General features: G+C 43.2%; 1 protein-coding gene across 1 annotated transcript in view; it reads left to right on the top strand.

Annotated features, from left to right (window-relative positions):
* LOC138515709 (stimulated by retinoic acid gene 6 protein-like) overlaps positions 1-23,042 on the top strand; it is an 859,180-nt gene that overhangs the window by 220,712 nt on the left and 615,426 nt on the right. The window contains exons 4-5 of the mRNA XM_069630368.1: positions 12,713-12,843; positions 16,470-16,590. Coding sequence (XP_069486469.1) covers positions 12,713-12,843; positions 16,470-16,590 — 252 coding nt within the window. The remainder of the gene's footprint in view (positions 1-12,712; positions 12,844-16,469; positions 16,591-23,042) is intronic.

Below are 23,042 nucleotides of genomic sequence, written 5' to 3'. Positions count from 1 at the left end.
CAACCATAACAGCCCTCAGCCACTTTATAGCCTGCAATGGAACTGGCAACATTCTAATGTTCTAATGTGGCATTCATCTCCAGCTACAAGTACTGGAACTGGGTTTAATGACCCCGCAGTCCAAGTTATCAGCCCGAGCGAAGCGAGGGCAGGTACTGAGGGTTCTGGGCCATTATCCCCCATTCCAGCGGCTGAAACTGGGGATGAAGGCCATTAGCACCTAGGGTTGTCAAAGCAGTAACCCGGGGTGCTAAAAAAATAGGTAGCAAGGAAAATCATTTTCCAAGATGGCCACCATGGAAAGGGAAGGCGGGGCTCCCTTAAGAGCCCGTCTTCCCTTTCCATGGCGGCCGGCGGGAGATGAAGAGAAGGAGTGGATGCGCCGGCGAGACCCGCCGCCACCGAAATAAGGTAAGTAAGGGGTTGAGGGGTGAAAATAAAAATGGGACAGAGGTTGTGGGGGGGGAGATGACGGTGGTAATTACCGGACTGTGCCATCATTAGAATAAGGCCATGAGAGGGCTGCCAAGATGATAACAAAGGAGATCAGGACTGCTCTGTGTGCTAAAGTCTCTGGGTACAAACGATTGGCTCAGTGGTTTTGGCCACACATACTGTGCAGGCTGGTAATCCAATTGCCCAACCCGTATGGGAACATCAGACAATTGCTGGCCAGAAGTCTTCAGCCAACACCATCAGAATCAGCGTTCAAATCCATCAGGCATGAAACTCTAAGTGTGACTACGTCTATATCTTCTTTAAGAGATTGTTGTTGTTGGGATGGTTTGGTCATAAGAGGCTAAGCTAGTAATGTTTCATCTTCTATTAAGAAAGGAGCTTCAAGATGTTGTTGGTACTGTAATTCAGTTTCCTGAGAAACTGGAAAAACTGCTGAATTGGCATTCCAGTGCAGTCGGCAACCTTTCAATCAAAAACTGCCCCAGTGGAGCTAGACGTTGGGTCATTTGTGGTACAAAAAGCTGTCCTAAAGCTAATCAGTCTGAAGAGGTGAAACCTGTGAAATGGATAAACAGTTGCTTCTACATACTGAGACATTTTGTAAAGAAATGACCCAGACCAAAACCTGAAAACGTTTTGACTCAATGACGTTGAAGTGGAAATCATTGAGCCTGATGCAACCATGCATCCAATGTGTGAATCCTTAACAACATTTTCATTGATGATCAATTGTGTTTGCCCAGTTTCATCAAGAGAATGTTGACCCTGGTGCCAGCTGCTGGACATTTTTGGCTACAAACCTTGTCACACACCACTATACAAAAACAGATCCACAAGTTTGTGGGAGAATTGTCTGGATCCAGACATTGCAAAAAGCGGCCTACAAGCCACTTTTACTGCCAAAAAGCAGGCAAATACACACACTAAAAACAGAGTGTAAAAATACTCCCAACAAAATTTAGGATGCAACATATACGTTGTGGCATGCCCCCGATTCAACCCACACAGTTCCACAGATTCGTTTGTATCAGTGGTTTCTGCAGAGTAGTGCCACAGGGAGGAGCTTCAATATTATTAGTGCCTGATCTGAAGAGGACCTTTTAAGGTAAAAATTTCAATTTCCATGATTTAGTAGATGAAAAGAGTTGGGGTTTACACACAAAATCTGTTTAAGAGTGAACATATATCATTGGTTGCCTAACAATGCCCTCATTGGGAATGGGAATGGGAATTGTTTTTGTACTCCCTAAAAAAATAATTTTACTTCCAATTTAAAGAAGGGAATAAAATACTCCCACTGCAAAATCTTATCTGAAGCATTGCCAGCAACTCTATAATGCCCAGGTTTGACAACAGAGACACTGAAGATGCGGACAGGAAGCCACTTGGGACAAATTACATTTGATGTACATGATGCTCGTTGATGGCATTTATTTGATTATGCCTGGGTTAATCTTGCATGAGCCACATATTTATTAGAAGAATGCTTTTTGACCAGAGAAGGCTGCAGTGTTGATTGTGTGCCAAATAATGTTTGGAGATGGTAGGACGGTAAGGTATTGGGGTCCTGAAACCTGATGCAGACCCTTCTTATGCTGATGTTTTTAAGGAAGCAGATAAATAAACTTCACAACAGTTAGACTCTGAAACAGAGTTAATACCAGTTAAACCAGTTACACAGGATAAAATATATAAATTTAAAAAAATCTTTAATAAAAAACAAGGAGAGTTTTGTGCTTTCTTTGAGTTTATTCTAGCAAGTCTTCTGTTCGCTCTGGTCCATTGTGCTGGTTGTTCTTTCTTGCTAACTATTTCCTTAACGTGCATTGCATTCCTATTCACAACAGCGCAGATCCTAACACTGCTCATCACCTACCTGTCGGCTTTTCAGATTTAGTATGTGATGTTCTTCCATTTCCTTAGAGACTTATTGTCCTCGGCTGTCCGTTACTACTTTGGTAGAATTCCTCTCTCTTCGAAATACTCTCCCTTGGAAATGTATTATTATTACCATAGGAATGTCTGAAATAGCCTCTACCTCTAGCCATTTAGAAAAGAAAGTCCATCAAAGCAACCTCGCAATTTTCTCTTTTACAATTTACAGCTACCAGGCCCATGACATCCAAAGACATGCATTCCCAAGATGGTCATGGTAATTCTATGCAGCACAAAGCTTCTGGTCCAGTTTTGTGTACTTTATCACTATCACTATAGCCATCACACTCACTTGTCCTAATTTTAAAATCCATACTGATTCCTGGACACCTATAATCTACTGTCACTTTCAAGTTTACATTCGCCATAGCTAGATGTCCATCCTTGTCAAGTTCCAACATCCTTTCCCTAATATGCCTGGGTGGTTTCACTCTCCTACTTCAACAAAGCAACTCTCCTTCAAAACCCAATTCTTCCTGAATATTTTGGAACCTCTTGTATACATCAACATTCTGATTTTCAATCCATCCTTCCTTCACACATTCCATCAGCTTTGACAAAGCCATATCTTCCCTCAAATCTTGCCTTCACTCATTGCTTGCAAGGATGCAAACCTCCTCCAACTAAATTTGGATGTCATTGTTTGTACATACAACATCCATGCTCTCTTAAGGATTCCTAGACAAAACATCTGGAATAATACTCTAAGAAACATCATCTATGCCTCCTTTCTCTTGAAAATGTCTCTCTATAATTTGTAGCCAATATTTACAATGAAATTAGAACCCCATAAAAATGTTCAAATGTTTTGATGGCCCACACACACAAGCAAATGTCTCTTTCCTAAGAGAGGGGACCTGAATGCAGCTCCTTCTAAGCACATGCAACACTTTATTGTACACCTGCCTAGGCAAGCAAAACTCCAAGGCACAATCATTGTATCTATTTAGACAATACTTTCACAAGCAATGTCAAATTGTGCCAACATTAGGGATTTGCAAGTAACCATTTTAACAATGCTGAATTCCATCTCATATCCTTACAACCAAACAAAGTCTACCCACTTTACCCGGGATTTCTGAAATGTTTTCCTACATCAGGAAATGCATGTGTAAATGTGACACAGTATTCCACTCTAATACAAGGAACATCAATGTGTCTGCCTTATTGCTTGGTCTGGCTGCATTCATAATGGCTTTCACCAAATCCTCTTTAGTTTGACAGTATCTTTGGACATCTAATCTAAATAATCTATAAATTGTATAGTGAACCAATACTTTTCTGTGCTTGTTGTTAGGCCAACCTCCTCCAGTGTTTTCATTGTGCTTCTCTTGTGTCCTTCCACATCTTTACTGTACATGAATATTGTCTTGACAAGACAATAGTCGTTTCTCTTTGCTGAACAATATTGTCAGAGCTTTTGGGAAAACTCAAAGTGCTGGCACCTAAGCAAACAGCATCCTTTTGAATTGAACTACGCTGCCAGGAGTGATACATTTAGTCAGGGATTTCAAAGAGGACACAGTTCAGTGGTACACAGAACGCACACCTCATCACCTGATACAATGAGCTGTAGTAACCGCATACGCCCCAATTCTCCCATATTGTTTATTGGAAATTTCTTATTGAGTGATCTTTGTTCAAGCCATTAAAGCTATGCAGATGTGGATCCATCCTGAGCCTTCCCAGTCACTACACTACTTCACAGGTTTGATGATATCCTCATTTGGCCGATTTTGTCTTTCAATCAAAACCTTTTCTCTCGTGAGCACTGGCACAACTCTTGAATAAGCTACCCCAAGCACTGCATCTTTCTTCAGGTTAACTTTATGGTAGGAGCCTTTCAGACACACCAAATAAGTTAATATACTAGTGAATAATTAAAAGTCATTCCCACCACCCATTTGCTCAATTTCATCATTGACAGCACTTGCTCGTGGCTGCTGGTGTTCAACACGATGTTCAATTCTCTTTGTTTTTTCCGTTCTAGAAAACCGCCTCCTTTTCTTGTTACACAGACTGCAGTATTCACTTCCTTTTCTTTTATTTGTTAATTATCATGATTCCAATGCTGATATTCACATAACCTTGTTTATAAGTGTCTGCTCCCATTAAGTTATGAGCCTTGTGATTCTAAATGCTTTCTCAATGTCCGTGCATTGATTAGTGTGCAATTGGCTCCAGAGTCAACACATTTCTCTACCTATACATCATCAACGCCAAAACTGGCAAAGCTGCTTCTCCTCTTTGGCCTCTGTAGGGGAGGCATGGTATCACAAGTATGACCCTGACACAAAAGATACCAATTTTAAAACATTTATTAACTTTGTAGGGTTTGGAAAAACTCCTATTGTGCCCTCTAGCTAGGATGGGAGTCATCTCGACCATCAAATAAAAAAGAAAAAGTCTCAGTTGTGTCTGTCAAATCAAAATGGCATATGCTAACAAACACCTAATGCCTGCCCTATCTCTTGTACAAAAAAGGTGCAAAGTAAGTATGTGTATAAAAGGAAAATCAGTGTTCGACAAAGAATAAATGTGGCTGAATCAGCTCTCCTCCCTCACGTTCAGACAGCACAGAATAAGGCAGTCTTTGTAGGCAGGATGACACACTCTGGCTTGGGCTTTAACACTGAAACTGTTAAGAACATGGATCAAGGCCTGCCTTGCCTTCAATGTTAAAGGCTTGTGTCCATGGACGTCATTCAGGGGTTGCCAGTGGTCGCAACTGCGACCCCTGTGGTCTCCCTTGCTACCCCTAAAAAAAAGATCCAAAGAAAAGATCCAAAAAAAAGATGTTTTTATTTTTTAATTTTTTAATTTGAGGCTCCTGGGCTGTGGCCAGCAGCATGTGGCTCTTTGTTTCTGGAGTGGCTGGTTTTCTGATGGCTATAGCCGGTAAGATAGCTGAGTGGGTTGAGCGCTGGCTGCTGCAATGTGTGTGTGATCTGCAGGTTGCAGGTTCGACTCCCAGAAAGGTCAACTCAGCCTTTCATCCTGCTGAGGTTTATAAATGAGCACCAACACAGGTTTAGTTTTTTTAGTTTCGTTTTTTATTTGATAATGCGCTCCAAACCAAGGGGTAGCCGGGCGCAGCAGTAACAAGATTACTTGATCTTAGGTTACATACAGAGGATACATACAGAAGATACATTCCCTGAGTTATTAACATATTTACAATACATGACTGCAAGAGGTACAAAAAGTGGGAAAACCTCACATCACAGGGGGCAATGCGAAGGTCTATAGTCCGGATTCGGACGTAACAGGTAAATACATGCAGGGAACCGGGCCTAGAGCAGAGGATCAGGTTGTTTGTCGTCATTGGTCCAGAGCCAACTTTTCACATTGCATCTGAATCTAGAGTAGGGTAGATTAGCTCTCAGTGATGTAGGGAGTGCATTCCAGGCACGGGCAGCTGTAACAGGGAAGCTTGCTCCGCCTGCTTTAATTAGTCTGAATCTTGGAATTTCAAGTAGGAAGTGGTTAGAGGCTCTAGTGGGGTGACTAGAGGATTTTCTGGAGAGTCTAGCCGAAATGTAAGGGGGTGCAGTGTTGTTCAGTCCTTTATGGGTGAGAGCTAGCGTCTTGAGGAGGACTCTGTCACTGATTTTTAGCCAATGATGGTCTTTCCTGATGTTGGATATGTGCGCTCTACGTGGTATGTCCAAGGCTGCTCTAAGAGCGTTGTTCTGCAGTATTTGCATTTTGTTTATGACAGTTTTACTGGCACCCGCATATAGGGCGTTGCAGTAGTCCAATTTGGACATTACTAGGGCATCGGCTAATGTGATGCAATTGATTTTGGAGAGGTAGGGTCTGCAGGCCCTGATTAATTTGCAGGTGTAAGCTGTGGAGGAAGCCAAGGAGTTGACTTGTTTTTTGAGAGATAATGTGGAATCAAGGTAGAAACCTAGTGTTTTTACCTCAGTTGCCACTTTGATATATTGCCATCTATGTTGAAGCGAGGTAGTTGGGGCTGAGTTTTTTAAGGTTAGAGTCAGAACCCAGGATCAGTATCTCTGTTTTGTTGTCATTCAGGCAGAGGCCGTGAGAGGCCATCCATGCCTGAATGAGGAGGTAAATCTTATTTACTAGAGCTGTGTCTTCGACAAAGTTGCCAGATAGTGGTATGAGGATCTGCGTATCGTCCGCATAATTAGTATAAATTACCCCCAATCTGTCAAGTTTGTCGAAGAGTGGCTTAGTGAAGATGTTGTACATTGTGGGAGAGACACATGAACCTTGTGGGACGCCACAGGCGATTTGTATTGGGTCCGCTGAGGCTAGGGGGGAGAACACTCTCATCGTATGGTTAGCTAGGAAGGATTGTACCCAGGCTATAGCTTCACTTGAGAAATGTGCGGCAGACGCTAGATGGTTACATAACACTGCGTGGTCCACCAGGTCAAAGGCCGCCGAGGTTGGGTGATATTGTATGTATATTTGTTCTATATGAAGCGCTTAAGCGTAAGTGCTATATAATTACACGTCATTATCGTTTGGCCTTGGACACCTGCTTGCATTTCCAGTGATTTGGTAATATGGGCTTATACGCACTGATATTAACGATATATATGGTGATCCATTCTTGTATGAAATGTATATCACTTTACAGTGATATCGTAACCATATTTTTCATAGTGTACTCAGAAAAAATGCTATATGATGCCACTTCCTGTTTTATTGTGGGGTGAAAGGTCGTGTTCCATTGCTTCCCGTGATGTCACTTCGGGGTGGGGTCAAATGGCATAACTTCCTGTGATGTCATCAGAGGTCAAGGGTCGTGTGATGTCACTTTCGCTACCCCTGGCATTTTGGTGAAATTACATCCCTGCATCAGGTGCCAAGTTCAGGATTATGTTTGCCTCGGTGGGCACTGTTTCTCATGTATGAGCATGTCAGGTCCCAACTGTTACTAGAGTAACGGTTGGTGAGTAACTCAGATAAGGCTCCTCTGAATTAATTATCATTCATCAAACACTGTAAATTGCTGATTTGGACATTAACATTGGAAGAGAGGTGGTATTCTTTCTGATGTCTCTTTGAGCTGAGATGGATGTTAGTGAATCTGATATCTCTGCACCATAATAACGATCTAGACCTGCCACAACCCCATAGATGACTTGCTCACAAGAGGGCAGACCTGTATCCAGGAAATACATTTAGCTTCTCTAGGCCACATATGGGGATGGTTTCATTTGTGGGTAAACATCCTATGAATTTCAAAAGGTATGGAGTGCCTATCCCTGAGACTGTACAGTTCTGATAAACCACTGTGGAGGAGACTACAAAACTGAAACTAGCGGGATGGTCATAAACATATACTACTGCACTTATTACCAGAGCCTTGAGAACGACCTTGTGGTCGAAACACAAGTTGGCTGCTAACTAAATTAAAGGAAATTCACCAACCAACCAAGAATATTTGATTGTTTTATAATAAGTGCTCAACTAATCTACACTGTTCTAAGTCCAGGAGGTTGAGCGCGACCTGCGGGACTCCATACCTTTTGAAACTTTTCAAATTGAGGTGGTTGAGGTTTACCACTCTGTGACCGCAACGCAGCTGACCTCACGACTAATGTTTGGGGCAGAGCGCACTGTCCCTTAAGTCCTTAAATCCTCAACTTTTACTCAACATCCTATGAATATCTGTAGACACATTCATGGAAGGTTCTCAGGTAATCGACTTGGGCCATGCCTCCTACATGCACGTAAGATGCATACATTACGGTTTGCGGTTTACCAGTGTATTGTGTCCAGTGCTGAATAGGCAGGAGGATATAAAACACAGCTTTCTACATGTTCATTAGTATAGACTGATGAGACAAGGGGGGATGAAAGTAATAGCAGATTACAACTGGCAATCCTCATTACTCATAGTCCACACATCTTCTCCGAGTCCTTAGGTCTCCCTTCCCTCCCGCCTCTCCCTCCAAGGTTCTTCTTCCTCCTTATCCATGGACACTAAAAACACAAGCAGAGGAAAAGAAGGGGTGGGATCTTATTCCATGATAGGGTGTAGGGGAAAATTGCAGGAATTCAAGACAACTTTGTTGGTTTCTGTCTAGAAAGCAGGGAAACCTTTTTTAGAAAGCACTGGGTTGAGGCAGCTGTGCTAGTAGTAATGAGGATTACCAAATATCATAATCTTAAAAAGCTAACACCATTCTGGTTTATCTATCTGGTTTTAGGGGCCTCAATAGCCTCACTTTTAAATCCTTAGATTTGTGTCCTGTAAATATGTGTATTTTAAGTTGTTTTTCTGACTTCTGTAACAACTTCAAGGAGTGTCAATGAGGTTCAAGCACACATCTCTGATCATCCATACACAAATAGCGTGAAGGGTTCAGTGGTCCTTAGACTTAATAATGCATATTGCTCAATGTGGTGCACTGCTTTCATGTTCTCGGATCACAGTAATTACAAGTGTCTTTCCCTAAAACCTCATAAAGCTAACGTTGAGAGGCAGCAGCACAATCAGGATATCAAGTGAAAGGACCAAACACAGAAACAGTTGATTTTCAGGTATGTCACGAAATTTACTCTGCATTGCTCTGAGATTGAAAAAAGAGCCTGTGCTCGAAAACCTCAGTGCTCACTTTACCAAGGCCAGAATGAACTGCCTTTATTAATTGTGACCACAAAAGTGATGGGTGGAAGGTTTTGAACGAATCTGTACCACGGGCAATGCTCTGGGCAACCTTCCACACCACCGTTTTTTAGCCCGTCTGCGCCATTGCAAAAGGGGTCCAGCCATATGCAAATCAGTCAGGTACTGCCACCAATGGTAGCAGCCCAGCCCGAACTGCTAGGCCAGGTCCCCTCTGCACGGAAACACAAGCAACCCCAGACATGTTTCGGCCTTGTTGGGCCTCCTCAGTGAGGTGCAGCTTGGTTCCCTATGGCGAGGGTTGCCCCGAGCAATGCCAGTGGTTAAGATTCAGTCTAAACCTTCCAGCCATCATCCCTTTGTTTTTGCTTTGTCACCCCGAGTGGGACGGGTATGCCCAGACGTGGGTCCCGTGCCTGCTGGGCCTAGAGACCTAAGCTACTCCTCACTGATGAGCCCCAATAAGGGCGAAACATGTTTGGGGATGCTTGTGGTCTCGTGCAGAAGGGATGTGACCTAGCAGTTCGGGCTGGACTGCCCCATTTGGGGTGGGGCCAAGCCTGATTTGCATATGGTCTTTCCTCTTCTGTAATGGCTTGGCAGGCGAAGAACGATGGTCTGGAGGGTTGCCCCGAGCAATGCCAGTGGTTAAGATTCAGTCTAAACCTTCCAGCCATCATCCCTTTGTTTTTGCTTTGTCACCCCGAGTGGGACGGGTATGCCCAGGCGTGGGTCCCGTGCCTGCTGGGCCTAGAGACCTAAGCTACTCCTCACTGATGAGCCCCAATAAGGGCGAAACATGTTTGGGGATGCTTGTGGTCTCGTGCAGAAGGGATGTGACCTAGCAGTTCGGGCTGGACTGCCCCATTTGGGGTGGGGCCATGCCTGATTTGCATATGGTCTTTCCTCTTCTGTAATGGCTTGGCAGGCGAAGAACGATGGTCTGGAGGGTTGCCCCGAGCAATGCCAGTGGTTAAGATTCAGTCTAAACCTTCCAGCCATCATCCCTTTGTTTTTGCGCTGCCTTTATTAATAACATTTTTCTCATAGAAATTGCTCCTGTTGTCATTTGGGCTTCAGTATATAACTTCACCAAGCATTACTGCAGGTCCTCTGGTATAAGGATGAAGGCCTAGCTTGATGGAAACGACCCGAAGCATTAATTTCTCTAAATGTGCAATCTTCTACCTCAGCCCTCACCATTCCTAATGGTCTATCATTTGGTCATTGATTTAAAAGCTGGAACTCCATGACGGCAGATTGAGGTTAGATGATGATGATACATTTACATGAACTGTAAAATTAAAATTCTGAAAGCAATTCCATCCCATCCCCACTGCTAGAGTTATATTGTGTTTCTCTTTTGCTTATATTTTGAGATGGATAATGCTTGAACCCTTTGAAGAGTGGGCAGTGATGTCACTGCATCGCCAAACAGGTCTTAAAGGAGCATTTAATTAGAAAGAACAAGTATTCCTTTTACTATGTCCTAACCTGTGTCAAAGGAATGTTGTAAACATAGATTGTCAAAGCAATCATTTTGGCACTTTGCGTTTTATAGTTATACATCTGTGTCGCCCCCATAAAGGACGTACCCGGCTAAAAAATATGCTAACTGGGAGGCCACATCACATACCTATTTTTGCATGAGCTATTAGCCTCTGCTGATACCTTGAATCCCCCAAACAATATCAAGCACTATCCACTGAGCGGGTGAGAAAGAGAGGACAAGAAAGAGAGAGACAACATTTCACATATGGAGGACAATAGAAAAAGAAGCTGTATCAAAGGATATGGGGGATGAAAAACAGAGAAAAAAGATAGAGAGAAAGTAGGAGAGTGAGAGGCAGAAAGAAAGAGAAAGAGAGAATGAGAGAGTGGTAGAGAGAGAGGGTTAGGACATGGATGAGGGACTAGAAGGAATTATGAGGTACTAAAATGAAGGACTAGGAAGAGGGACTAGGAGGAGGTCGAGGAAGATTAACTAGGAATAGGGTCTAGGACTGTGATGAGGGGAGCAGATGAGAGACCAGGATGAGAAACTTGTATGCTGTACTAAAACAAGGAGTTAGAATGATAGCCTTTCACTGGATGACAGACTTGGATGAATGACCTGGATGAGGAACAAGGCCTAGAAACTAAGATGAGGGACTATGGTTAGGTAAAAGGACTAGGGTGAGGGACTAGAAGCAGGAAAATGTACTAGAAGGAGGGACCAGGACTAAGATGAGGGGCTAAAATAATGGATTAGGATGAGATACAAGGATGAAAGACTAAGACAGAGGACAAAGGATTGGGACAGAATGTGAGGGGTTTGGACAGGGGACTAAGGCAAGGGACTAAGATGATAGACTTGGACAGACTATAGTGAAGCATTAGGAGCTAGGAGGAGAGTCTTCGGTGAGGGACTAGGACTGGGTATTAGGATGATGGAATAGGATTAGAGATGAGGGAAGAGGGCAATGGACTAGAGCTATGGATGAGGCACTAAGATGAGGAATTGGGACTAGGGAGAATGACTAGGGTTGAGGAACTAGGATGAGAGACTAGGACAAGAGCCTACGTCAAGGGATTAGGGCTGGAATGAGGGACTAGGACTATGGATGAGGGGATAGAATGATGGACTGGGATACAGAAACAGGACATTGGATGAGAGACTAGGAAAAGATAAGAAAAGAGGATCCAAAATGGGAACCCTACCGTCCCCTGCACACTATTACTATCCCGTCATAAGACGGTTAACCATTCCTTCGTTGAAGATAACAATGTAAATTGTGCTATACCAATTTGAGAAAAACACTGGTTTCTCAGGCTTGGATGAGAGGCTATGCGGTGACATGTCTTTACATCTTTGTGCATTTGCATGTACTGCATTAACATCAGTTTCGCTCATTTTTCAGGGGACGCACAAGATGTGTAAAATGGGTGAGAGAGCATGAAAACAAAAGGTGCAAATGTGAAGTTGTAAATGTAGATGTATTGGACTCAATGGGAATGGGGAGGACGATGCACCAGCACTGTGTGCAACAGTGCCGGTGCATGTGCCAAGGTCTGCTAGCGGGTGCTTGGTGGGCGGAAAGCTACCCGCTGGCAGATCTCGGACTATGCCGGTCCGGTAACAACGGTGCTATTAGCTTACCAGCACCTTTGTTACCGGACCAGCATACTCAGAATGAAGCCCAATGACTAAGACTAATATTTGACTCTATGACTATAGTGAGGGACTGTGACTCAGACTCAATAAATTAAGAGCCCTGCATTTTCATTTGCTTACTAATGGCTGCACTGAGTCAGACTAGCAGAAGAAAGCAGGGTCGGCATCAAGGCATACAAAATAACAATCTGGGAACAAACAGCCCATGCATTCCAGTTGTCATGTTAACCAAATGTTCTGCTCCTCAACACCCTTCCTCTTCTCTCTGATATTTGTAACGTACAGTTGGCCACATGTTTGAGCTGATGTGCCCGCCTATTTGCCCAAATAAAGAATTGCCACCTCTTTATCATTTGCCTTAAGATTCAGTGTGATAACACTTGTGTGGTAATTTTACTCTCCTCTTATCCTACTGGGAAAATATTACACTTGTTTAATTATTTGGCAGCAATACATAATACAAAGATAATATTACTTATTGTAATTGTTTGATGATAATGTATTTAATACCAAAATTATTACAGAGCTCCATCCTTGTATCTTGCCAGGCCTTTAGATTTCATTGGATCTTTCAATAATCGATGGACATTTGGCTTTGCATTTGGTGCCATTGCCAACAAGATCATGTACCTGTTTTCGGAAGGGTTCACCCCACTGGAGTCTCCTAGCTGGGCAAAAGGTATGTCAGTTATCATTGTCTTGACTCAGAGTTCTTCTTTCATGGTGTAAAATTCATATAATGTTGGACCTTCTTTACATAGTATATTATGATTGACAATATCAGCCCTTTTTGCCCAATGACATTTCCACTGAAAATCCCCAAAATTTCATGTGAAGCAAGGGAAAAGCGGATCGTGAAATTTTGTTTAAAATGTGCATGCATGTACATTGCTATTTCTGTGCATGAGCCTTTGGAAGAAGTGAAACAAGCATTTTTCTTGCCTGTGCATTTGCTTAGTAGCATGCTTCCCTTTGGGAAAGCAAACCACACATCTCTCCTACTTCTGAACATGCTTTATGCCATGCTTTGCTTCGGGAAAAGCAAAGCGTGCATCTCACCCACAAACATATGCATTTCACATCGCCTTCACTTCGGTAAAAGGTACAGACATGTTTCTCGTGCTCCCTCATGCATCTTATGTCATGCTTCACTTTGGCAAATGGGTCCGAATTATTTCAGCATGTGTCACAGGGGTGTGTTATTAACAATTTGGACCCATAAGCATAATTCTCTAATGTCTCCCAGCTGGAATCCCTCCCATCAATGAAATGTGGCTTTGCCTTTTCCGCACTTATTCAGGGATGTGCAAAATGAGTTTGTGCAATGAAATATGATTAAATTGTTATCAATATTTAGATAATTTTTCAATTATTAATAAACATCTATCATGTTTAGTCTCATTTCACAGAAGAGACTCTCTCAGTTTTGTAACACTGTCAGCCTGATTCTTGGAATTATTTGCGTGAAAAATGCAGATTTGCGCGCCTTTCTGCCCGAAAATCCCTGTTTGAAGTATGGGGATTTTTGGGCAGAAAGGCTCGCAAATCTGCGTTTCTCACACAAATAGTTCCATGAATCAGGCTCTGTTTGTTTTGATTCTAAGCCTCTGAATGGTTATAGCCAAAAATATTTTTTAATGAATCAAATAATGCTCATTTTAAATAGTCTGATTGTATTGTACACATGGAACCTTGTGTTAGCATAATGAATCATGTGCGCAGCTCTCATAGGCCCTTTCTGAAGCCAATGAGCAATACGGGCGTCTAATAGGGCCTTTTGTGTGAGGTTCCATTATCACTGCAGATGGTTGGTTTTATGGGAGAGCTAATTTCAAGAGGTGAAATCTTACTTTAATTCTGGGCTTCAATGTTTTGAAATGAACTCTCAGGTCCTGTGATCAGCTCAGATTGGATCAGTGGTGAAGCCCACTTTGAGGCCCTAGTGGAATGTATTTCCTTATATTTCTAAGAATATTTCTCTTGAGATGAGCCCATGTGGGTGCGAGTAGTCCATTAACCAGAGGCCTTGAGTTTGGGATTCCAATGTAGTGCTGGCCCTTTTTGATGGCTAGATAAGAGGATCTGGTTTCCAGATAGGCAAGCTAATGCCCATCCATAATAAACTCACAGTACTGAAATTCAAAGAAGCTAATCAGAGCACATATTTGAGTATGCATTTGGGATCAAGCAAATGCAAATACCTTTTGGTCAAGGCTTATCTCCCAAACTAAGCTGAGGTAATTATCAATGTTCTGAACAATGTTTTTACATTTGATACAGGAAACATTGTAGTAGTGATTTCTACCTCAGCATCAAAGTATGGAAAAAGAGACAATGAATGCTTCCCACAAAATGGTGTCAGCAGTAGACAACATTTGATATGTTTTACATCCTAATGAAATTGATTATATGTCCTACCCAACAAGTACAGTTTACACATGAATAGACTACTCCTTGCTATTGAAGCCCTTACTGCAGTGAGTGAGTACACAATGATTGACAGCATACATTTATCCAATATCTCACCAGTATCAATAAAAATACTATTATGCAATGGACCCCAAAGTGGACCACCACTACAGCTAACCCCCTTATATCTGAAAGAAAATGAAGCATGTAAAGATATGCAAACAAATATTAATGATTTAATTACAAAAACAAGCAAACAAAGACTAGGAACACACACAGAAAGTCTAGAAATTATGAACAGGTGAAATGGGAAGCTTTCAAAGCATGCGTGAGAAGGAGCTTGATCTGCCATTGAACATAATGAATGAATGAGAGGTTCTAGTGAAAAAGAACTAACAACTCCAGAGAAAAATATGCACATTAGCAAGTGATTTGGGTATAAAACAAAACAAAATGGATGCAAACATGAAATGAAAAGCTTTTACACAGAAAAGGCTGAACAGTATATATTGTTTTAAAATAAGAATATTGGAGATAGCAAAAGTGAATGTTGGACCATAAAGATAAAGTTTTGAAAGACATCAATAAACCAACTGATATCACCTGTCAGATACTCTAGAAAAACAAGAGTTAAAAAAATCAAGTAGGGTACGAGAATATACCAAATCTTTTCCCACAACTTTCCTCTCACAGCAACATTACAGTGAAGGCCAATGGTTAAAGGGAAAGACAGGAGGAACCCCATTGGCTCTCCACCAGGCTGTATAAAAACACAATAAAAGTTAATAACACAAATGACCAATACCCACATGCCCCTCCCTTTTCTATCCCAGAGTAACATAAAGAGTAGTGATCCACCAGAATATATACCCGCGTGCATGGACCAGAAAGGTGCCTGCCAAAGCAGTGCAGTGGTAACATAAAACAAAAATATTTCATAGTTTCTTAGGTACCATCACAAAGGCACCCAAATGAACACCAAAGGAAATCCAACACCCGGGAAAAGTACTAAGAGTCAGAGAAGAAGGAAAAAAAAAATCTAAGATAGAAACAAGGAAGGACTCAGAGAACACGGGGTATAGCCCAGGACCTGGAACTCCTCAAAAGTCAGAACCCAATATTCTGCTAAGCAGCATCAATACTAGATGAAAAGGGAGCTAAGTAGAACCATTTAATGAGCAAAATCCAAAAGACAGGTTGGTGAGGGAAACAGATATTGATTACCAGGTAAGATGATTTATAGAATCAGTCATCAGAGTCAGAAGAACAACATGTTGAGATTACGAAGCAGATGGTATGAAGAATAAGCAGCCAAAACAAGCCCAAACACAAAGCCATGGTCGGAGGGCATTGTATCAGCATAATACACAGGCGCCATTCTGTTGGACTAGTCACAATGAGAAGTGATGTCGCGTGTGCATACTTTCTTATGCATGTGAATTTTAATACATCAGTTTAAATTTTACATTAAAATCTTTTTTTTAGTGACGTGTGATGTGATGTGCTGTTATGTGCGGTTAAGTAAACAGATTTTTCACTTGCAACAAACAAGCGTAAGATTTTTAAGTATCACAATTATTTCTGAAATTCTTTTAAAAAGCCATCCATCTTATTATAATTAATCTGATCAGGAAATGCATGTCAATTTCTTATACCCAGTATGCACAGAACCAGCGGCACCAAGGAACTTCCTTTATGAGAGATAGTTTAGAGAACATTAGAAATACGTTGAGGCTACCTATAATTATTTTACTTAAGCATAAAGTCTGTCAAATGTGCAAATTTGTGTTGTAATATTTTCCTTTTCTTGTCTCAAATTTGGAAATGACTGCCACTATATCCCTGAGGGACCTCAGAAACATCTATAGCGTGAAATAACGTTTATTTTCTTCGTAGCGGCTCTGCTCCTGTTGGCTGGGCTTGAAGTGGGATTCTCTTACTATCCATTCTTTGCCTGTCTGTCAACCAGCTCCAGGTTCGCCGGATCCATTTTGGGATTTCTGTACACCGCGTGTTGGTAAGCAACACCATTATTTGCATGGAGAGAATACCAGTAACACATGTGCTGTCAGTGAAGCCACTGTCCATAAATGCTTTTTTTCATTGTCCTCGTAAAACAGTAACTAGAAGACGAGAGTGGCGGTATTAAAAAATACACTTTTGGTCATATTCATTGCTCTCTTTCTTTATGCGTTTATTATTTTAATCACTCATGAAATATTTACTAGTCATACGTTATTGATTCAAATAATAGTCTTTTGAATACCATACATCTAGAACTAACGCCATTTTGAGCCCTAATTTATGATTGAATGGATGCGTGTCAACATATTTTCAGAAGTTACCCAGCAGGCCATGCTGTTTTTATTTGTATATTAAATATTTTATATAGTAAAATTTGTGTAAGGTTTTAACAAAAAATAACCTGCTTTCCTACATTTACCTAAGAGGCTAACACTATATTTGGAAGCCCTGCCCCCACACACAGCACACCACCTTATGTCCTGCTGTCAATGCACAGTGGCTCTTCACCGCCTTGAGCATGGCTCCTGTAAGTGCAATAGAACTCCATGTGGTCCATTTCATGGGGCACCCAGCACAAAGATAGCAGAAGAGACAACAGTGCCCATATCATACACCAATATAGCTAGTTTGCCCAATGGCATTCTCCTCTCTCCTCTCCTCCACTCTCCTGTCCTTGCAATCTGGTGTTGTGTGTACCATGTGCCATAGGTTTCACAAAGGAAAGCCAGGCTGTGGGCAGGTCCTAGTAGGACTACAAAAGGAGGAAAGGAGTGATGGTGGCATTGTCAACTGCTAATGATGGCCGGATTCGGCACTGGGTGAATTATCAGAATAATTATCTCATCTCTACAGAATTAGGTGCTTGTCTGTCCTTTCTGCTCCTCAGTGACTACTGAGGGCACCGCCTAACCCATTGTCAATGAGGCACAGGCAGAGAAAATCTCCACAAAACATTTTTGCAACCGTTTTCTCTGGGTCCTCCCATCCCAACCCCACACAGCAAAAGGAAATAATTTACTTTTGCAGGACCCCAGGACTGAAAACCCACAGAACAACGGGTATTTTGATTTCAATGGAATCAGCACATTTTCACGTATTGTGTCAGTTCATTTAATTCAGCTTTATTCGGCATAACCATAAAAGCATGATACAATGCAATTTACAGCAAATTTATCAAGAAGCATATCATGCAGTAGAAATCAACACATCAATAATCCCTATATAAGACATTCTACATATTTTAAAAAAACAATACATTGGCGAGTTAAGTGTGCAAATAAGCAAATCCAGTCCTGTTGCAAAGAAATGAGTCTGTAGAAACCTAGTTTATGACAGCTTGAGCTAGGCTCCACTTTTCTCCAAGCTCTTAAAAGATAGCTTTCCACTGCATACACTGTCATTCTGTCACCAGACGAACAACACATGGCCAAAGCCTGCAGGGTAGATCTGACATTTCTGGCAGGAAATAATGGTTTCAGGTAACGTTTCCTTGGTCCTAAATACAGGGGGCACAGAAATAGGACATTTATGAGGCATTCTCTCTTTGAGGTACAATGATGACAAAAAGGCGAGCATAAAGGCGAGCAATGTTCTCATGGGTTTCTGAATTGTATCATCCATATATGTCTCAAACCCTAAGCATCGCTTAAGCATCCAATAAGTCCTGAGTGAAGTAGAGCTGTTGACCATACTCAAAACTTCAATTTCAGTCTTACTCTGATAAGATTCTTTGATAAGTAATTTAGTGCTTCCGTCCGTAAGGCTAGGCAGGTCCCAACAGTTACTCTGCCCAAGTTTGTCCAGCTCCTTATTTACATTGTCAAAACCAAGGCAATGAGGACCCAGCATTCTGACTCAGACGTAGACAAGAGCTTCCCTATATTTAGCAGATTTAAAATGGACCCTTTCCTGATGCAGAAAAAGACAGGTCTCGATTTACATATTGTTTCGATCCTTAGGATATTTGTTTCTAAATAAAAGGTCATACTTGGTGCACTATTAGGTAAACCCAAGTTGCTCTTAAAAAACTGTGTTGCAAAACAGCAAGTTTAGTGCAGTGACTAGTGCCCCGGAGCTCAGCACCATAAAGAGCCGCCTGCCTGGCTTGTGATATATATGCTTCAAGCATTACGCTACATGATCCACCCACAGAGTGTTAGGAAAGATTTCTTAATTGTGGGTAATTTTCCTTCCATGTGGCAACCCCTAAACGTTTTGCTGTTGTTTTCACCATGATCTAGACTTTGCCAGAGAAGTGCAGCCTTCTGCGGCACTCCTCTGGGTTTTCGCTCCATTCTTACGGGGAAACTGACATGCCCTTAAGACAGTCAGCACCGGGAAACGTTGTTTTCCGTAGTTTCTTTATCATGTTGCAGCTTTCGCGCAACATGGCACAAGAGGGCACTGTAAGCTAAGTTACTGCTCTCTTGGGTCTCTATTCTTCTACAGGCCCTAGATACTCTCTTTGGATTGTAAATGAACAGTGCAAGTGAATCACGGACAGGATTGGTGGCAGCGATCGTTCCTTGTGTTTTTGAGCTCCTTTTGGCGTTTAAGCGCGTTTCTCGCGCTTAGCCCAAAATGGTGGCCTGGCTCCCAAAATGGTCAGACCACGAGGCTCTTTGTCTTGTCCGCTGACTGTCATGCCCCCTTCACCTCCTCCAGGTCGAGCCGACCCGGGGCCTTCCTTATTTGGGCATGTACTTTCCCGCGAAACACAGATGCTTTCGTGGGCTTCTACAGGCCTTGTGTGTGCCTCCAGGATGGGGGCTGGGATGTCTGGTCCCAATACACATCCTGGGTGCCAGAGAGTCTAGGGTGGTGTGAATGCCAGGGACCCCCGTGGTCCGTGATAGGTCCACATATGGTGTGAGTGTTTTATGAGCGGATCTCCCATTGGGTCCCCTCCGTTTTGGCGCGAAGGGAACCGTGGATAAGAGGGGGCTGGAAACACCACTACCATGTCGATCTCCTGAGTTCTCACGAACAAAGGAATACAGGAGCCAAGTATCCTGCAACCACGAGGCTGAACCGAGGAATCCCTGGTGACCCGCTGAAGGACTGCTCCTCTGCAATGCTGTCGCTTTGTGAAACCCTTTCTACCTCTGATCAATCGAGAAGGCCTCTACTGGTACTTCGACCCCTTGGAATAGTGGGAACAACTATTCTCGGCATCTTCACCATCTCCTGCAAGTAAGCCTTTGGAAGTGTCTCTGGGCCACCCAGCAGACTGACCAGCCTACCCAGGAGTCTTGCTCTGTAACCGCCATCAGGTTGTGTTGTATTACGAGTCCTTGTCACTCTAACCCGATTCATACATTTGGCATTCCCAGGTCTGAAGTGAGTAGTGTACATTTGGCTGAAATACACACGGCCGCTCCGTTGCCCTGCTGTGGTAAAAAACTGTGCGGGTTCACTGCGTTTGGGACATCCTCAACTCAACTTCTGCTGCTGTAGAATCTACACGACGCCGAGACGTCCCCTGCTCCTATCTGAACCTGCCAGCACTGAAACTGACGCGGAGAAGCCTGCGTCTGCCTGCATCGGGGACCGGTGAGTAGCATCGCTAGGAACTGGTCGCCCTCCTGCAGCAGCCCATCGCTTTTCCCCACTGTGTCTAACAGCACGTCTTTCCGTACTCGCGCTCTGCTTCTTCCCACAGGAGAGGCTGCGCTTGAGTCGCGGAGCTCTGTTCATCTTCAATTGTTCATCGAACTAAACTGCCTGATTCCCTCGAAGAGACTCCCCTTTTGCCCATTGGCACCAGCGTGTGCAGGTACTTTTGAGCACAAGTCTCCATTTCTTCGTAGGGCTTGGACTTCCTTTTAGTTAGGTGCCTCTGAAGGCGGACTGGGTCTATTTATTATTCACACTGCCTGTTTTCCTCCCCATCTAGGTGGTCTACACGTTTCGTGCGTCTAACTCGTTAGACTTGTTTGTATTTGTATATATATTGTATTGGATTGGTATGTGTCGGTTTACTTGAGTTTCATTGTGATTTCTCACTACGGTCAATGTTACAAAGGCCTTGTAATAAATGTGTCTATATTTTTAATATAACACCTGCTTGGAGTAATTTGTAAGTGTCCTTGCTTTGTGTGCTCATTGCGGGATTTCAGTCACCCTCACCCTTCTTGAGACCTAGCCTTGCCCGCCGGGATCGCTACCCTGATTGGTCTGGCTTGTCCAGAGGGTACCTTGTTCCAAGAAACAAGGCTGGCCTTCTGAACCTCTGCCCCTCCAGTACAGAGTTCAGAAATCCATCTTAACAAATTGGTGGCAGAAGTGGGATACGACTGAAGGTATCCAATGTTGCGCACAAGCGAAGGCATTTCAAGTTATTCCTACCAGGACACGTGGTGAATTGTCGTAGTATAACTTTTAAAAGGCCATTGTCCTATCTAACAGTATGGAAACAAATACCTTGTTAACTTTAAATGCTTCTAAATCCGAAACATTGAAAAAGATGTGTGCGGAGAGAGGTGTCTCCTCTCAAGGCACCAAAATGGATATGATCCAAAGAAACGTGGCGTTGGAAGAAGTGCAGCTTGACGCTATAACTTCTGAGGACAGTGCGGAAGGAGGTGGGGCCGCTCTCACTGGTAGAACCGACGGTTCTGCCGCTGCACTGGCCCACCGCGACCACGAGGAAAGGGAGGATGAGATGTCTAATGTTTCCTCTGCCAGTGTCGATGGGGAGGCCATGCTTGAATTCAAGAAGCAAGAGCTGCTGTTTAGGCAGAAGGAGCTTGATTTCAACATAACCAAACTAAGAATCGAACAGGCCGAAAAACAGAAAGACAGGGATCACCAGTTGGAACTGGCCAAGCTTCAGGTTGCAAATGGATCCAAGGGTCCTGGACATGGGTCTGGGGCCTCCTCTCATCCACGGTTTCCAAAAGATCTACTCAGTGTGTATGAGGAAAAGAATGACATTATGGACTGGCTGAATACGTTTGAGTATGCCTGTGAAGTTCAACAAGTTGACAATGCTGATAGGTTTGCCTGGTTACTCAGCAGACTGCCCCATTCTGGCTGTAGTGCCATTATGGAAATGTCGAAGGCTGAGCGAGCGGATTTCGCAATGTTAAAGCAAACTCTCATTTTAAAGTTTGGAAAGACTCCTGCCCAATATTTAAAACGATTCAGTGAGTATAAGAAAAAAAGAAGGTGGTACTTGGGTATCTTATGTAACCGAATCCTTAAAAAACTTGACTGGCTGGGTCGAAGGTTATAAAGTTTCTACCTTTGAAGGCATGATAAGTCTTGTCATGCTGGAACATATTTTTGCATCTTCTTACCCGGAGCTTAAGCAGAATTTGGCCGATTCGAAGGAGATAGATCATAAGAAGCTGGCCATTGCCGCAGATTTAAGGGTGTCACATTGAGTGTCCCATAAGGAAAAAACTCATCCTGGTAAGCAGGAGGAAGTGAAAAAGTTCAAAGATTAGGAGGGTGGAGAATCTGATAAATCTTCATCTCAAAAGGGTCACAAAATGAAAAATAAGGGTAAGACACAAGAGAACTCACAGGGTAGTGGAGGTCAGCCTCCGAAACAGAACTCTGGTTACAATAAGCCTCCCTGTGTAAACAGACCCAATGAATCTTGTTTTGCTTGTGGAGCAACTGACCACGTGAAGGGGGATCCCCGGTGTAAGGTTAAACCTTTGGGGGTCAATCCGCTAATCTGGCCTTCTCCTCCTACGAGGAAGAAGAGATTACAGGAGCATCCTTCTCCTCAGACTCCTTCCCCAGCGGGATAGAAGCTGAGGTAGTTTTAGTTTCCCTGGGTTCCTGGGAGCCTAAAGTCGCAGAGGCTTATGCTAGGATTCCAGATAATACCAAGCACTACTTTAAAGACAGTGTGCTGATCAATGGAGTGGATACTCCAGCTCTTAGGGATAGTGGGTGCAGTCGAACTGTAGTGGATTCTACCTAGGTAGACTCTGAGCAAGTTGCCAGAGCTGCTCTGATGCCCACTAAATTGGCTGACGCCCCACCTCGCATGTTCCCAGTAATACCTGTAAATCTTACTTTAAATGGTACAGCAGTCAGGATTCCAGTGAGCATTCAGAGAAACGTCCCAGGAAAGGTCTTGTTAGGCAGCGATCTCAGAGCTTTAGGGCTCGTAGGAGACACTGCCGACAGACCCTGCACACGGTCTCAAACACGGGCAGCATTGGCCAAGACCAATACGCCGCCCCAGCCGAAGGGGAAACCCAAGGCGAAAGGAGTAAGCAAGTCAAGAGGCAGGAAAGAGAGCATTCCCCCGAACTCGCCTGCCACTGCGGTGGAGGAAGTTGGTCAATCGCCCGGGCCTGACGAGGAGGTGGCGATGCCTGAAGTATTTGACCCCAACGACCATCCGGAACTAAAAGACTTGTTAGTAGAAGGTGGTCCTGACAGGGAAGAATTCAGTAAAGGCCAACGTGAGTGCCCATGCCT

The sequence above is a fragment of the Ambystoma mexicanum genome, chromosome 6q (assembly GCF_040938575.1).
Source record: "Ambystoma mexicanum isolate Mex_15411 chromosome 6q, UKY_AmexF1_1, whole genome shotgun sequence".
Taxonomy (NCBI): Eukaryota; Metazoa; Chordata; class Amphibia; order Caudata; family Ambystomatidae; genus Ambystoma; species Ambystoma mexicanum.
This window is presented reverse-complemented; position numbering and strand designations above follow the sequence as displayed.